Source organism: Peromyscus maniculatus, chromosome 17 (genome assembly GCF_049852395.1).
Source record: "Peromyscus maniculatus bairdii isolate BWxNUB_F1_BW_parent chromosome 17, HU_Pman_BW_mat_3.1, whole genome shotgun sequence".
Classification (NCBI taxonomy): domain Eukaryota; kingdom Metazoa; phylum Chordata; class Mammalia; order Rodentia; family Cricetidae; genus Peromyscus; species Peromyscus maniculatus.
In genome coordinates this window covers 60405041-60423652 of record NC_134868.1, presented here as the reverse complement: position 1 = coordinate 60423652, position 18612 = coordinate 60405041, and the positions used below count along the sequence as shown (strand labels likewise).

The 18612-nt window shown below is 45.5% G+C and overlaps 1 protein-coding gene across 2 annotated transcripts in view; it reads left to right on the top strand.

The window, feature by feature from the left end:
• The window catches only part of Myo16 (myosin XVI), a 482961-nt gene that overhangs the window by 304707 nt on the left and 159642 nt on the right, over positions 1–18612 (top strand). For both annotated transcript variants that reach the window (XM_006981334.4, XM_015999820.3), the window contains exon 21: positions 11386–11458. In XM_006981334.4, coding sequence (XP_006981396.2) covers positions 11386–11458 — 73 coding nt within the window. The remainder of the gene's footprint in view (positions 1–11385; positions 11459–18612) is intronic.

Below are 18612 nucleotides of genomic sequence, written 5' to 3'. Positions count from 1 at the left end.
TTGAATGTTTGTTTGGTGTGTTTCAGTGATTTTCTTTGCTCTGGGCCTGTCAACAACCGTCTAAGGACCTCTGAGCTCGTCCCGTGAGGTTTCTCCGTGTTTTAGCTTTTCAGAGACATCCTAGCAAGCAGTTCATCAGTGAAGGAAACCCGAAGCACCATGTTTCCCTTCATTCAAATTGAGAAATTTCTTTCCATTAAATAAAGAGATTTCTTTGATTTTTATGAATACAGTACAAGTGATTTCTATTTCTGGGTAGACTTGTTTAAATCATTCTGCTGATTACCATGACAACCCAAACTCAGTAATTTAGCAAATATCTGAAGCAAAACCTGCTCTCTAAACAAGCGTCCCACTCCAACCACACACACACACACACACACACACACACACACACACACACTGACATGCACTCACACACATACACACACACACACACACACACGCACACACAAGCACACACACACTGACATGCACACACACATACACACACAGACATACACACACATATACACACACACACACACACACACACACACACACACACACACACACATACTGACATGCACAGTGATGGCACAGGATGGCAGCCATCCTCTTCTATAACTGCATCTTCTTTTCATGATCCCCTGTGTGCATTTCTGTTTCCAAATAGGAAGGTCTAGAAGACTACGAAGGTTTTACTGTAGCCCCAGGTAAAGTCTAGCATCTAAACGAGATCTAAGGGACCACATGACAAGTAATGGTTAGAATGTGCTGTTCTTACTATGGAAGTTGCCAGACACCTTGGACAAAATCATGGTTGAATTTAAACATCCATCCTAACATTTGTGAATTGTTTTCAAGAATGGCACCGTGCTTGTGTAATTAAGGAGGCCTGTCTGTTTCAGTCCTGACCATAACACAAGCCAGATATGGGGTAAATGCTGGAAGATCAGTAAAGGAGCAGCCACTAGAGAGACTTCTTACCTCTGTCAAATCCTCAGCCTGAAAGGGACCTCAGCTCCTGTCTCCTCCCGTCTTATAGTCCTCTCTCCCACCAGCCATATCACTTCCTGTCTCTACCTCCCTAGTGCTGGGATCAAATGTGTGAGCCACCACTGCCTGGCTGTTTCTCTTTTAGACTGGATCAATCTTGTGTAGCCCGGGTGGCCTTGAACTCCTGATCTTCCTGCTTTCTCCTCCCAAGTGCTGGGATTAAAGTTCTGTGCCACCACTGCCTGGCCTCTATGGCTAACTAGTTAGTGGCTTAGCTCCGCACTCTGATCTTCAGGCAAGCTTTGTTTGTTAGATCGTAAGCAAAAGATCACCACACCTGACTCCATGTTTTCAGGAGAGTCAGCTGGTTTCTAGAAATGTGATTGTTTTAGCATCAAATGTCAGAGGTTTCTTCTTTTGATGACTCTTGCATTCTTTGAAAATAGTATCTGAAGGCCAAATGGTCTCATGAAACTCTCCAAGTAATTAAATGATTTTAGGGCAGATAAACTTCCAGCATCCTACTTCCTGACTCTTTCTGAGCCAGGAATATGGAAGCCAGCACATGTCTTTTTGATGCAAAGGACCGAACTCAGGGCAGTGCCTGCCATCTTTGCTTACAGTCCTCTGAGTGCCTGTGACCCGCCCTACTCAGTGAAGTTAACAGAATCAGTTCCGTAACTCCCTATGCCTGCCAATGGGGCATGTTGGAAGTTACTTCAGAATAAGCAGTACCCCAGAAGAAGAATGGGGAACAGAAAGTCTTTATCCTGGCTCTTGGAGATCCTGTGTCTGAACTAAAAGCCACTTAGGGTGGCACACAGCAGCCCTGGGGAAGTGGAGGCAGGATTGTGAGTTTGTACGCATGCTACACCCCAGTTTCGGAAAGTCCGTGCAGGTTATGTCAGTAACCATAGTTAAACACCATTGCTTTGTAACTGGCTCCTGACTGAGGGGGCTGCGTGCAGTGAAGCAAAGCCTGCTGGAGTTGGTCTGTTTTCTCTCTGCACACACTGCCTCGCTGCAGACACATCCATCCATGCTGGCTCCTTCAGGTGTGTAGCTGGGGTTCATGGGGAAGGCACACTGACTGCGATTATCATATACTGAACACGGTGCACTAGACCAGGCACCGAGGACTGCCATTCTGTGCACTGACACAGGGCATCGGATCGGCATTTTTCTGTTTTACATAAAGAAACTCAGAGAGTTTATGAATGTGGTGCGATTCACAGCAACAGAGGCAAAGGTTTGGCGTGTGAACCCGACAGGCCCTGTTCCAAACCCTGCTGTTTTCCTAATATGCTTCCTCTAATGAAGGAGTAGGGGGGCTGACGAGAGGACGCAGACGCGTGAGCACTGGCTGCTCTTCCGACAAGATGCAGGATCGATTCCTGTCACCTATGTGGTGGCTCACAACCACCTGGAACTCCAGTTCCAGGGAATCCAACGCCCTCTTCTGGCCCCTGTTGGCACAGGGTGCACATGTAGAGCACATATACATATACCCATGCACACAAGACAATTTTTAAAACGCAGCGACTGGGCCTGGGGAATGAGGGTTTTGTTTTACAGCTAGGAGGGTGGAGAGTCAATTCTTTTCATGTAAGTTATTTCCTCGCTCTCAGTGAAATCAGGATTACAGTAAAGCACTTCCGAATGTGAGCCATGCCCAAGGGCAAGGCTGTCCTCTGGTTCTCCGCATCTGGCTCTGCTCAACTGGGTGCTGCTGCGGACACTTTTGGCTGAACTGGAGGATGAGCTGACAAGTGACAGGCAGCCTGGCTGGAAGCCATGGTCAGGAGAGGCGCCTGCTGCATTGCAGTGGCTGGTCTCTTGCCTGTTCTTCCTGCATGGCTTCTCAATGTGACTTGGGTGTTCCCTCGGCGCTTTCATCCATCATCCGACAGAGCCCCACCGTCCCCAACCTCCAGGTGATGCAGACTTCTGCTTCCCAATACTTGCATTAAACGGTAAAGACACGCAGAAGCTTTCTTTAAAAGCACACGGTAAGAGCCGAGCCTCGGGGTGTGAGCAGAAAAATGCTGATCAAAGGCACAAAGTGGTGGACATGGAGCATGCAGAGGTGCAGAGAGCTCAGTGAGCCGATGGCGACTGCTCTTACCTCTCAGAGGAGGACTCGGGATCTGCCCTGACACTAGAGACAAACACATTTTAAACCTACAGCCACACTATGCAGTATACATATGTGTGCTAGCATTTATTTTTCAAAATGTAGTAAAAGACAAAAGGAGGGGTTGGGTGAGAATGCAGTTCTCAGAAGGGACAAAAAAAAAGCTGTCAGAAAACGATAATAATAAGATAGAGGTGACAATACCTGGACCGTCCGACTGAAGCCTGTGTGTTGGGAACACATGTAGACTTCACGGTTTGTGCGTGGAGATGCACCTAAGGCTGTTGATTTGTGTGCATGGTGTTTAACCTGCAGCTGGCTCTTCATTGCTTAAGAATTAACAAAGAGAGGACCTGCTTTCCTCTTCTGAGCTACCACTTCATAGATTTCTGGCCCGCCTTTTTGATTTCGTGACCCATGAGTTTATGTGTTTGGCTACACTAACTTTGAAAAACCCACACAGCACCCAAGACTCAGGTGAAGTTGAAAGGAAACCATGGATCACTTTCTTCCAGATTTATCAAACTCCACTTTTCCAATGTGATTCTCCCTGTGACTGACAGAAATTTTGATTTTTTTTTTAAACATATCCTAAGTCAAAAGACAAAATGAGAACAACAAGGTAAGCCTAGATTACGGAACAGGTTTGAAGTACAGACCAACATGCCTCCCAAGGACACAGCATGACTGTATGGAAGCACAGCCAACCACTTCTACCTTCTACTCACTGCCACAGTGCTCCAACTGCTCATCTGAGCCCTTGGGGGAATGATGGCATGAGGTCAGTGTCTCCCAGAGCGTCCAGGGACTGTCGATCCACTGTGTTCATAAAGCAGATTCAGCAAGTCTAGGAAGAGGCCTCCTCTTACCCACTCTTGCTCCCGGAAGGGCTCCAGCACAGTTCTAAAGTACTATCCTTAAGACAGCGAACACTGGGGTCTGTGACAGCCGCTGAGATGCTCCTGAGCAACCAGAGTCTGGCACTCGAGGGCTTGGAGATCCAAAGCATCCTGATGGTCTCTGCAAGAGGAGACATGCAAACCAGCCCATGTCCTCATGGTTGTCCATGACTTCCCTCAGCTCCCCACTCTGTGAATATGAGACCTGCTAGGAGACATGACGCGGTTTACCATCCCCATGTGAGCAGCTCGGAGGCACATGGTAAACATTTACACTGACCTCTCCCCTTTCCATTTACAAAGCAGTTTTGCAGAGCTCCCTCTGTGGCAAAGGCAGGCACAGTTCCCTGTAGCAAGCAATCTTACCACACTGGTAAGACACTGGGGAGAGGCAAACTAAGATCGATGGCTTTATGGAAGGTCCCACCCTGTGAGAAGCCAGGTGTCCTGAGACTTTGCTGAAGGACCAGTGGTGTTCAGGAGCCTTCCTTGTAGACTGAGTGGGTAGCTCTATATAATCCTCATGAGACAATGTCGTCTTTGAAAATGGAGTCTTACACTTCAGGCCACCCAAGGCAAGCTCTGAACTACCCTCCTTAACTCAGATCATGCTCATACATATCTTTGATTCTCAGTGGAACTGAGAGGGCTGCCTTTGGTAGGTGGATTTTGGATTTTTTTACATAAGGTCTTGCCATGTGATCAATCTTCTTGCTTCAGCATCTCAAGCGATGGGATTTCATGCGTATACCACCATGTCTGGCTCTGTTAGCAGGTGAATTTTGAAAGTTGCAAATCAGGTCACTCTTGTAAATCCTGTGACCGCGTGTGGCTTTACCCTATGAAGGTCCAGCTCTGGGGAAGGGTAACAGCTCCATGGAGGGTATGGCTTTCCTGCCTGGGATGCAGTGGCCCTCCACACACATGTCTTTCTATGGAAGAGAAGCATGTAGCTGAAATCTAGACTTGTCCATGCATTCTACCAGCCTTTAACTGCTAGGGGAACATCTCTTTCCCATGGTTAGTAGTAGTCCCTCTTCTTGGAAGATCACAGAAATCCTCCTGCCCAGCCTTTCATGCCTGCTGTGTCCTGCCTTGGTCTGTCTCCCTGAACCACTGGCCATCAAACCAGACCATATAGTGGGTTTTGTACCTTTTAAGTTTCTCTTTACTTGGTCTTGAGAATTTGATGACTATCCTAATAGGATAAATCCACAGAGTCTATTTGATGGTCAAAGGAATTTATTTGGGGGTTAACTCACAACCGGAATAAAGGAGTTGGTCACAGAATCCTGCAGGGGTGGGGCACAGTCCAACACAGTTCTCTGGAGAGCTCTGCCTTGATCCGAATCAGCATGCAAGACCACAAGGTAGCAAAGAGAGCCTACATACATGCATCCCAGGTCTTAAGGGTCCCTGGCAGCCATGCCCAGGGACAGGTACCTACCAGCTATCTGCTACCTCAGTAGGGGCGGTGCTTCAGGGCATGGCACAGACAACCACCCACTACACTGTCCTTCACCTCTGTGAACCAACGGCTTACTGAAAATGGACTACGGACCTCTGAAATACCTCTGAATTCACTCTCCTTTCAGCCTTGTGCTGTACTGTGATGGGAATGAATCCTCCTCAGACACAAGACCTGACAGTCACCACTGCAATGACATGATCGCAAGCCCTGACTCCCATCACCAAGCATTGCCCCCTGGTCACCTGCAAACTGACACAGACAAAGCAAAGTGGAGCATTGACAGAAACCAGCATCACCTGGAAAGGACCACGTCGTGGATCTGCCATCCTCACAGCAGCTTCTACTCCACTGTTGCTCTTTACCATGGGAAGTCCAAAGCCAAGGACGCAAGACCCACCTGTGGAAGGGGAAAGAGATAATCATACCTACCACTGCATGGCCCTCAGTCCTAAACAGCCAGCGCGAGCTTTGTAAGCATGCGCACAAAGCAGGGGGAGCATGTGTCTGGTCTGCTTTCTTTGCTGTGGCTCCCCCCACCCCGCCCCAAGATTCATGTGTAATGTGCAAACTTTCACAATCATCACTCCCTCCGTGACAATGTATGGCAACCACAAGACCGCCCCCCCCCTCTAGTCTGTGCCTCTGGCCCAGGATACATGAAGCCACTTTTTTTTCCTCTGCCAGAAGTAACATCTTTGTCCTGACTGCACCCCTAAAATTTAGCTTGTAGCTCACCACAGCAGGTGATTGCTGAAGATGTCCACAGACAAAGGAGGATAGACCAAGGCTGTACTGGTTGCTTTTCTTGTTGTTATGATCAAATACCTAACAGGAAGCAAGTTAAGGGAGGAACTCCCTTGGCTCGATTTGAGGATACCGCCCGTCATGGTGAGCAAGTGTGGTCCATGCAGACAGAAGTGTGCATCTGAGATTCCTCCTCACATCTCTATGAGTGAAGAAGCAGAGACCAGGAAGTGTTGCCATGGGCCTAGCTTTCTCCTCCCCCACACCCTTTTATCCAGTCTAGACTCTTGGTCCATAGAACTGTGTTGTCTACATTCAGGGAAGGTATTATCTACTCAGCTAATCATCTCTGATAACTCCCTAGTAGACATCCCCAGGAGCCGAGCTGACAATGAAAATCAGCCATCCCAGACATACATGAACTCAGGGATGGAATGTATTAAACACTATGGTGACCATGTTCAATTTCTTGAAAATACGTTTGCACTTCTCCTTCAAGGTCTGTCTGGGCCATGCAGAAGCCTTATCTGGAATGCGTTTGCCTGCAGTTATCTTTCTGATAATAAACGGTGTGTGGTGACTTGGAGCAGGCAAGGTTGGTCATAAAATATCATACCCTCATGACATCCTGGACTTACCTTTGCCAAGATAAACAGGTGTCTAAGAGCCTATCACTTAACGTTTATTTACCTGGCAAACTCTGTCCTCTGCATAGTTGAGATCCACATGGACATACATCTCCTTTCCATTCTGTTGAAGCCCAGCCTACCTTTGTGCCTTGTTATCCCCATGGTTCTATGGACTTTGCACCCATCCCTGACCCTGTGGCCTCCAACTGCTTGAACTTTAGGGTGACCTGCCTCCTTCCTCTTCTTTTACTTGGGTGGCTTTTCCCACTCAACATTCAGATTTGAGATGCACATTCAACACTGAATGCAACCGTCATTGGTTACTAATTCTTATTTTGCTTCCACCCGAGATTCCTCTGTAAAACGTGCAGCAACAGAGCGGTGCAGGTGACTGTCGCATTATTTGATTGACCACTTCCAGTCTTCTTGTACGAACAAAGAAGTCCCGTGATGCGCGTATATGCCTTGGACGGGGCATATGGACTGCTCTCTTGGACACATGCCCAGGAGTGGAATTTCTGGGTCATTCCACAATCAGTTCTTTAGTTCAGTAAAGGGAGCCAAATCACATTCCAAACTTCCAATTTAGGCTGTCTCCAGGCACGTATGAAGGATCTAGCTGCTTCCTCCCTTCAACACTGAGTTTTGCACCTGGCTGTTTTCATTTACAGGAACTATTCATCTGTGTTTCTGAGTTTTATAACCATCATTTTAATGACTAGGGAGCAATTGGTGGAGTAGTGATGTTTTATTTACTCAGCCTCCTGTCATGCTGAAATGGGAGTTGTTTTAGATTTAGAATGCAAGCATAAGCATTGATATCATTTAAATATTGTTTATGGTTTTTTAAAATAATTAAACCATGTAGCAGGCTGACGTGACTCCCGTTTCTGAAGATGTTCTTGGTAACGAGTCTACGTACACGTACGCCATGGGCTGTAAATGCAGGCTCTCGTGAGGGGACATGTGTTCATTAACGGCACTGAGCTGAGCTGCAGATCTCACAGATAAGAAGGGAATAAATGGCTTTTATCACATGCACTTCTATGACAATCGTATGGCTGGTGAAGGTACAGCCATGGGTGTCACGGCACAGTCAGCCCCTTCAGGGACACCCCAACTCTAACCTCTGTGTGAATCCAGGAGCCCCCGAGGGCAGTGAGGCGGACAATGATGTTCAAGTCTGGAATGCACCAGGAGTAATTCTTGCTCATCCTCACGCCCTATTGGTCTGCTATCTGCCAAAGAAGCTGATTCACCTATAACAGCTGAGGGGTTTCTGCTGAGGTTTCCTGCCAATAGCTTGTCTGGAAGAATGTCCCACATGCAGGCCTTGCAGAAGGCCTCCTTGCCATGTGTTGAAATTGGGGTTAACCCCACCCCGTCATGGTTCCTGACTAAGACTTTCCTTGACTTACTATCTTTTCAAAATGTTTTATTTTACAACTAACTATGCTTAGAGTCCCTTTCCTGAGCCTACTTATGGCTCAGGGGAATCTCCAGGGGACCCTCCAGGGGACCTTTAAGGGGTTGAGCGTGACAGCCAAGTGACACCTCAGCTCAGATTGTGTGGTCGAGTCCGAAGACGTTACTCTAGATCCAAACCTTCTACCTATGCATATTCATGTGGTCAAACACCGATTAGTGGTACAGCAGTTAGTATTTGTGTGGTATAAAAGATGTTCAATTTACTCATAAGCTAATGTGCGTTATTAGCCACCAGGAAAGCTCCAAGTAGGACCCTCAGAGAATGAATGTAAAATGGCCCATGTCACAGCTATGTTCATCTCACCTGAAAGACTGGGTGTTGGTGGGTCTGGGGCTGTCTATGTTTCTCTCTTCTGGAGCCTATAGACAGAGAGGCACACCTGGGTGGCGGTGCCATTGCTTTCCAGGGGACGGCAGCTGTGTTGGCCACTGTGTAGCGCAGCCCCCTCCCTCCCCTGGCTGCACGTTCCCGGAATGGAGGTCATAGACACAATGCTACTCAGTTGTAAGGAACCCAAACCAGCTTGTCATGGAGCATGCCTTCCCCTGCAGTCCTTGTAGACAGATCTCCGCACCATGCTCTAAACTTACATTTAATTTTCCTTGTAACTCCAGATTTTGTTTTTTTTTTTAAATCATCTTTTACATTTGTGGCTACACGTTTGGAACAATCAAATATTAAAAAAATAATAACATGAAAGAGGTTTGTTCTATAAGCTCATGAATGCCTCCCTCAGGTGACACTTTTGGTTCTAACCCAGGTCAGAATCCCTAGTGGATGTTCCTGCCCTCTGTACATGGTGACTAAGCCCCTCTGCCTGCCTGTCAACGTTACATTGCTATCCTGGGCAAAGGGAAGGTTTTGGGAGTGGGAGGCGGGCACGGGGTCCCTGGTACCTACTGGTACTTTCTTTAAGTTCTACCCAAAATTGTGTCCTGATCTTAAGGGCCTGACTGCCAGCGTCAGTGGGAACCAGTCAGGACCAGCAGATGAGCAAGCTGGAGAGAGCTCAGAGTAGACAGAGGGAGTGCCCACTCTCCAGACCGGCACACAGGAGAGTCCTCTGTCGAGGTGATGGGCACACGCAAGAAAGCATTCACTCTTGAGATGAGCATGCACATGAGAGAGGTGTCCATTCCCAAGATGGACATAGAGGGGATGGTGTCTACCCTGGAGATGGCCACTTGGCTTTCAGGAGAGACGTTCGACTGTACCCTGGCTGTGGTCCCTGCCTACTCCCTGTCAGTGTCAGAGATAACACAGTGCCATCTCAGTGTTGGCACTGGGGCTCCCGGCCTCATGGAACTGGTTCAAGTCACTTTCCTTCCCAACTGTAACTACTTTGGAAGTAAAATGAGCATGTGTTTAGTGAAAATTTTATCATAGTAGTGCAGGATGTTGAGAAAATTATAAAATGCCCTCAGGCTGACCACTCTGAAATTTCTCTTCTTGTGTGTTTCATGTTTTTTTTTTCCTGTACCATGAGTTTATTTTGTTAACACACGCATGCACATGTGTGCATGTGTGTGTGTGCGTGTGCGTGTGTGTGTGTGTGTGTGTGTGTATGTGTATGTGTACAAGACGTCCATATTGAGTACTGAGGTCAGAGGACAGCCTTGGGTGCCAGGTTTCCCCTTCTGCCTTGCTTGAGACAGGGGTTCCTCCCTCAGGGCCGCGTGTGTACCAGGCTAGCGACTTACAAGCTCCCGGGGAGTTGCCTGCCTCCCCCTGCATCTCCCTGTAGGAGCACTAGGGCTGCAGACGCAAGCCACCACATCCAGCTGTCTGCATGGGTTCTGGGGCTGCAAACTCAGGTCCTTATGCTTGCACGGCAAGGGCTTGATCCACTGTGCCACCCTTGTGCGTTTTTAAAAACAGATTGACGTTACACGATTTGCAAGTCTTCTAGAGGATGCATTGGTTTCTCGCTTTTCTCTTGACTTACTGCTGTTGCTGAACGTTTCTTATGTTTTTATATGATTTTTTTAAAACACCGACAAAATCTTTGCTGGTTATCGAAATCACCAAGCAAAGGTGGGAGGTAAGCAGGAATCCTGTTTCCCTTTTCGGGGCTCGCCCCATTTCCCCCTGGCCATTTTGTGTCTCAGCTTGGGCAATGCTCTGTGTAGAGTGTGTGTGTATTTCACTCCCTATAAATGGGACCATTTTTGTTACGTCAATGTACTATGCATGTATGAGATTTAGTTCCGCGTCTTGGTTGTGGGACATTAGTCATTTCTTTTGATGTGATTGTAGTTAAACCAATGGAAAACTTTGTTTATAAGTCTCCAGTGAGGTTTTAGCCATATTCTTAGAAGGAGCGCCTCAATATGGGAATGCCAGTGCAAATGATTCAAACATTTTTCAAGCTTTGTACGATCTCCCTGAATAATTTCTGAGGAAATCTCTGTCAATTTAAATTTCTGAAATGCGTATGTCGCGTATCTTCTCCTCCGTGCCTGGAGTCGGGGTGCTCAGAGTGACCCTCACTGTTCTTCCTCACCTGCCACGCGGACGCAACATGGGGACCACATCTAAGACTGTTGTAAATTCCCAGAAAGTTCCCCTTTCCTTGTAAATAGTCCTTGGGGAAGATCACAGTATGGGGTGTCTAAGTCTGACCCGCCAGACTTCACTCATCTCCTAAGGTAGTGCTTGGATGGTATGAAACAATTCTTGACTCCATGAGCTAAGATATAAGAGTGCAGATGAGGAGGGGAGGAGTCACGGAGCACGGAGATTCGTGTTCTGAGGGTCAGCAGGCCTGGTCTGGTGGGAAGGACACAGACACAGCTTTAGAGAAACAAGCCTGAAGTCGCCTATCCGTAGTTCTGTTTTTAACCTGGTAACGAGGTGTATTTATGAATGCATAGTTGGAGAAGCAACCCCAAGGAGTGCAGAGGTGCTGCCAACCTTCAGAGTTTTCCGGCACGATCTGCTGATTCTTCATCTCACTCGGCAGTGCCATGCTGTGTATTTGTGGTCCTCTCAAAGAGTAGATTATTGAGAATGCCCACTGACTCTGCTGTGTTCCCTTTCAGCCCACAGACACTGGACATTGGAATACTGGACATTTTTGGTTTTGAGGAATTTCAAAAGAATGAGTTTGAGCAAGTAAGTAGGTTTTCTTTTCAAATCTTTTCAAATCTTGTGAATGTGAATGTTAATTGAGTTTACAACTTGTGCTTCCCATTAAGATATTCAAATATGGGCTTAAAGAAGGATGCCCTCTCTTTAACTGAAGTTACCATTTCTGGTGGCTTGATACTCCATCATCTCTCCATGGTTCGTGTGCTCAGAGTCATGAGGTTTGATGCTCTTGTGAAGGTCCCTAGCTGTGTGTGGGCACATGAATGTTGTGGTGGATCAGAAGATGGAGAGCAGACGCATCTGAAATCAGGAAGCAGCCCCCGGAAAGCTTAGCCTGCATCAGAATGCAGGGTCCCTGCTGTGTCTCCTGCTGCAGTCTGTGGGCTCATCTCTTGTGACATTCACACATAGAATTATTGGAGAGCCACAGTCATGTTGGAGAATTAGTTGTGTTTTATTCACCTCCTATTGAGGATTTTTTTTTTTTTTGAGACAGGATTTCTCTGTGTAGCAGTCCTGGCTGTCCTGTAACTGGCTCTGTAGATGAGGTTGGCCTTGAACTCACAGAGATCCACCTGCCTCTGCCTTCCCAAGTGCTGGGATTAGAGGCATGTACTACCACCACCCAACTAGGATGCTTTTAAGAAAGCTCTAATTTGTATACACATCTTAATAGTATTGCAGGGATAGTACTTAAATCAAATTAAAAATAGTTCAAACTTAAATATCAAAGAAAAGCAGAGCTATTAATGACCTGCATGGGGGTCATATAAGAATACAGCACTTGAAGAAAATTGAATTTGTTACTGCTTGTCTGTGGAGCTTCATGTAATTTGTGATTGATATATTTACCTTTATTTTCTTAGATGTACAATGTGGTTATCAGTAATATTGGACAAGGATTTAGATAGAATCCATGTAAAAATCATATCCGTGACTTTTAGTAGCAGAAATATCTAGGCCAAGGTGGATTGTTTATTGTCATCCTGGATTCCCTATTTAATGTGAACAGCCAACATGCAGCATGAGAAATGGGATACTGACAATAAGGGCTGGGATGGTGTAGGATATTCCCCTGCATAATTTTCTGTCTTGTAGGAACACTGAAAACAGTGTGGATTTACCCAGTTTTAGATGAAAACAGCTCTACATCTCTTCCAACCCAGGGTTAGGAAAGAGAGCACTGGCTAGAAGACCACACAGGCCAGAGGTTTCTTCTTTCATACTTGTTCATACCTAAATATATGTATTATGTAACAGGAGTTATAACGATGTGGGAGGGGTATGATCAGGAGAGCTTGCACACTGCACAGGTCTGCAGCTGCTCTGTTGAGCATCTCTTCTTGATTTCTGAGTATTGTCTGCTCTAGTTTGGAGACCTCACATACTCATTTTAGAAAATACAAACACACATATATATACACACACCTCCATGTACACAATGACATCCACTGTGTACCTGTGTCCCACTAAATGACATATAGAAATCATGGTAGGAGGCTATACCAGGAAGTCCCATTCTGGGGAGACTGGCCTTCTATAAAGCTGTTCCACACCCAGACTCAGCTCACATGTTCAGTCTGTGCTCATAAATAACATGCACAGTATTCACGTAGCCTCTTTATTAAAATATAGGCATTGTACCACCATTACACAGATCCTTTATTCTTTCTTTCTGCTGAATGTTTTAATGATGTATTTCAGAATATACTCACAGCTTGTGATTTCTGGGTATCAGGAAGGGACATTTTTCCCTTAAGATCTAACACATGAATTGATCTTTTGTTCAAATGCTAGTTTTAAGCATTGATGGGTAAAATGTCAAGATCAAGATCGATTCTTAGACTTTGATTATGCAAGAATAATTTTTTTAATAACCCATTTTCTTAGCAGGTCTGCCTTGCTGCTGTACATAATGGTTACTAGGAATCTTCTGGAAAGATAAGATTGTTTTTTAGTCTAAATGCAAACAACATCTTTACCTGGAAGCAATAAATTCCAAAATTTGCATATAAACTTTTTTTTTAAGGCCACTGGTTTGATTCTCTGTGGATTCCTTTGTTGCTAGAAGAACTTCCTCATTTTCCATTCCACTGTGCACTTAAGCTGGCATGCTTAAGGAAACATTGCTGTATTTATGAGCACACCTAAGGGAAAGCATTGCCTTTATAAGCATTTATTCTATCCTGTTTCGAGTTTATTGACTGATAGATCAGCTATTGACTAGAGTGCCAACTCCAGAAGGGTTGAAATTGTGTCTGGTACATTATTTTGCACACAACTGAATTTTATCAAATATGTTTGTGATTGAAATTTGTAGAAGAAAAGACTGGTAAGGAAGAAATCCTCACTGTGGGTTTGCTGGTGGTTCTTGCTCTGCGGCGAACACTGATGGGTGGTTCAAAGACACCCTAGGGGAGTTAGCAGGAAATGCTCCAAAACCCCAGCATCCCTACCTTGTGTCCTCTGTCACTTTGCCAGGTCAGCCTGATGTTATGGTACTCTTCACCATCTTTGTGATGCTGTCACAAATTGTCCTACACTGGATAAACAGTACAGTCATTGCCTATAGTTCTGGAGTCCAGAAACCCAAGAGCAAGATGCCGTTGTTTCTAGGTTCTGAGTCTGCTGAGAACCTCCTCTCATTTGGAGATTCCTTTTGTGTCTTTACATTGTGGGATGCAAAACCCTCCTCTGTAAAAGAAGTAATGCTGTTCACAAAGATAGTAGTCCTTTCCATGGACCTCACTACCTTCCAGCACCATAACCAATGGGATGAGATTTCAACACAGGCAGGTGGTGGTCTTGGAGGCAACTTTCTAATGAGTTACAACTTCTTGAATTATAATAATAGTCTTAGAGTTTCTGTTGCTGTGAAGAGACACATGACCATGGAACCTCTTAAAAAGGAAAACACTTAATTGGGCTGGCTTACAGTTACAGAGGCTTAGTCTGCTGTCATCATGGTGGGACATGGCAGCATGCAGGCGGACATGGTGCTGGAGATGGAGCTGAGAGTGCTACATCTCGATCTGCAAACAACAGGAAGTGAACTGAGACACGGGGCATAGGTTGAGCATGTGTAAGACCTCAAAGCCCATCCCCACAGTGACACACTTCTTGCAACAAGGCCACACCCACTCCAACAAGGCCACACCCACTCCAACAAGGCCACACCCACTCCAACAAGGCCACACCTATTCCAACAAGGCCACACCTACTCCAACAAGGCCACACCTACTCCAACAAGGCCACACCTCCCAATAGTGCCACTCCCAATGAGCTTATAGAGGCCAATTACATTCAAACTACCACAATAGTGAACATAGTTTTTAGATTATATAACTCTTCCGTGGTGTTCGGTTCTTCAGTGGAGAGAAATATACTACGGTAGTCTGTCACCTGATGGATGGATGGAAGAAAGAAGACAGGAGAGTGATGGGAGCAGAAGGTAGGGGGAACAAAACCTACATAGTGGGTGTTCATGAGCCAGCCAGAAATTAAAAAATCCAAAGCAGAAGAATACAATAAGATAAACCATGAGGTTGTCCTCTGCACAATCCAGCAGGAGAACGTGCATGATGACTAATATTTTCATGTAAGATGCAGGGGAAGTGGTGACAGGAAATGGTATAAATTAAACCCAATCTAAACACATACAAATCAGTTGGTATGTGAAAAGCGTTGGCCCTGGTTTGTTCGGTTAAGTGTAAGAGACTGTGAGCAGGTTAAGGAGTGTGAACTCGAGATACCAAATGAAAGTTAAGATGCTACCCAGAGTGGGGTTCAGAGAATGCCCAAGAAGTTAAAGGCACAAACACCTGATTCTCAAGCATGGCCAGGGAATGGGCGGCCCCTGGAGCCAGAGTTGGAGGCCTCAGCTAGAGGGCTCTTATCTGAGTCTCCCTCAGTCAAGAACCCAGGGAAATGCCTGTTCTCAGCTGGACCTCAGCCTGCCTGCACTGGCTCTCTCCAGGCGGGCCTCTGTGGAGGTTGCTCTCAGTAGGCCAGTTTGCTTTTTCACGGTCATTCAGCCAGTTCCCTCTGCAGCTTCCCAAAGGAGCAAGCTTTGGGCAGTGTAGCCTGATCAGTGCGCCAGCTCCACAAGGCTGATTTTTCAGTAGGCTGAGGCCATCCCTGCAATGGAGAAGGGCTGCTTCTAGTGGTTCCCGTGAGGGGAAGGTGCAAACGGCCTGCTGCTGCTGCTGCTGTTGTAGCTGTAGGTGGGCAGCGTCCATGCCATTTTTAGACATAGCATATTCAGTACAGACCCGTGAGCTGAGTACCTGGTGGGCAGTCTCATAGCAATCTCAACACATTTCCCATGTGAATTCCAAAACCATAATTACGTAACACAATGAGCTCTGTCTTACATGTTTTCTGCTTGACGGTTATATAGAAAAAGAAGAAAAAAAAACAAATAGTTATATGACCACATGACATTTTTAATATATATGCCTCATAATACCAGAGTCTATGTATAAGAATGTGGAGTCTATGTATAAGAGTATGGAGGCCTCTTCAGAAGCTGGTGTGTGTGTGTGTGTGTGTGTGTGTGTGTGTGTGTATGTATATGCATATATGTATGTATATTATAATATAGACACTGTGAGCATATAAACTGTGCATTTAATGACTCTGCTTCTCAAATGTGTTCTGTACATTCATTTGCATCATTTGGGATTGAAGCAAAGCACAGATAGTTTATGTCACTCTCGGTAGTTCCCATAGAACCAGGCTCAGAATCCAGCCTGGTGTCATGTTGTTAGTAAAGGCAGTCCAACTAGCAGTCTATCAGAAGATATATCTAAGCTCTTACTATAAGCAACTACTTCCTCTTAATGATTGGCATTTTTTTATTTCTTTAAAGATAGTATAGTAGCTATTGCGAGAAGTGCAAAGGTAATACTCCTTTAATAAGTTTTATGCACTGTTAGTTACTTTTTCCACAGCTGAATTTTATACCAAATCCATTTAATATCAGTCAATTAGTTAAAAACCAAAGAGGCCAGAATGCCTGTCCACCCTAGCACCAGGTCAAATAAGAGAAAATACATCAACACAAAAATGAAGAATTCATATGAATCTATGTGCATATTAGAAACATATTCAATGTTAATCTCATGGTCTCTCCACTTTAGCTTGACTGATTTGGAATCACCTAAGGGGGACACAGCTCTGGGGACATTACCAGAAAGGTTTACCCTAAGAGGGAAGTCCTACCATGCATGTGGAGCAGCTCCACCCCATGGCTGAAGTCCTGAACTGAGTAGAAGGAGAAAGCAGAAAGCTGGATAAAGGGCAGGATTCACCTCTCTCCTCTTTCTGGTAGTGGCCACCACACCTCCCCGCTATGCTGACCTGCACCCTCCCACCATGAGGCAAAATCCAGGCTTCTTCCCTCAGGGTTCCCTTGTCATGGCAACAAGAGAAAGAACTAAGACAATGAATAATACTTCATTATTGCATATTTATCTTTAATAACCAATATCACTGTATTGAATATTCATTAATATTACATAATAACTCTAGATAAGAACAAATGTTCTCCAGATTAAAACAGTGGCTATCTGAAAAACAACCCTGAAGTCGTAATGGTACAAACTAGGGAAGTGCTTATGGGTGGTGTTTGCACACGATGAAGATGATTAGGTTTCGTTAGGTTTCTCCTCTGAGTGAGACTGTTTTCCTGTTTGATCTCTGTCTTCAGAATGCTAATGGACAGCCCAAAGACCTCATGGGACCAAACTGGAACTCAGACATAGATCCACAGGACCTCGAGTGCAGTGCCCTGTCAGTCTGCAATTCATATCTCTAAGCCTCTACCTCTAGAAAATGACCGTGATGTAGAAAAGAATGATAGATTTGGCAGAAATTGTACGTCAATCATTTTTAGGCCTCTACTTGTAACTGTGCATGAAGAAAGTATGTTAATTAAGCCAGAAGTTTATTGCCAAAACAGAACAAAAATATACATTCATTGTTTTCTTTGAAAAGTGGTAAACAATAAGAAACAATGACAAGCTTTGAATTAAGGACATTTTGGCCAAAGGCTCTGTTTCTAATTCTAGAGCCTAGTTTCTGCTTGAGCTGAGGTGTGATGTATGAGGTGTCCTTCAAAATATCTAAAATCATTTTCCTTTGAACTGATGCTCTTCTACCCTGAGCTAGCTATTATTTTGTAGAATACTGAATCCAATGTGATGGAATGCTTTGTTGTTGGCTGGCTGTTTCCCGAGGACCAAGCTGTCATATGCAACACTATGATTTGACTGACAGTTCTGTGCTTGTGGTAACAGAATTCTTGTTACTGGATAATTTAGAAGAGTGGAGATTTATTGTACCATGGTGTTTCTGATATGCCACCTGTCAAGGTACTCATTATATATGGCAATGTTGTGTCCATTCCTAAGATATCTTCTGGACACTATGCCCCCCACTGCCCCCATACTGTGGTAGGAGGCTTGCTCCTCACAGAACAGATGAGCAGGAAGGTGAGGGAAGAGGCAGGGCTTAGCAGGCCCTCCATAAAGAACATCCTCCTCCTATGAAGATAGGGACCAAGCCCACATAACCCAGACATGTCCTCAAAACTCCATATTTTTATACCTCCTCATTGAGAGTAAAGTTGTTAACATAGAGACTGCAGGGACCAGGACCTGCTGGCATTAGCTCCAAATTGAAAACAGAACCAACAAAAGGAAGTCAATCTGCTGATGGAGGGTCTCCCACAGGAGTCTGATGCTGCTACAGTAATGAGTACAATGCTGTTTCAATAGGGCCAGGCTGCTGGCAGAGGTGAGATGCTCTGTCTGGGGGATAGAGGATGGTAGGAGACAGGAAACGTACCTTTTCTAAGCCAGAATGGTGGGGTAGGAAGCCTTGAGCAAAGACACAAGATCCAAGACGGTTAAAAGGGAAACGGGGAGGAGATATGCTGTCCTCACCAGCTTCCCACAGCTTCTACTTTATAGACAAGGTATTGATCTCAGGCAGAGCTGACTCCCTGGGGAAACACATCCAGCAACGTAGACAACAGGAAGTGTTCAGAAGAGGCAAATTGGAGACCCACCATCTACCTGACTTTGTAAAGGCCTTGGGAAGTCCTACACAGGAGCCTGTGAATTTAGCTTACTCCGGCATTTCTCCAGTAGGCATCAGCCTGTTCAATGCTTTCT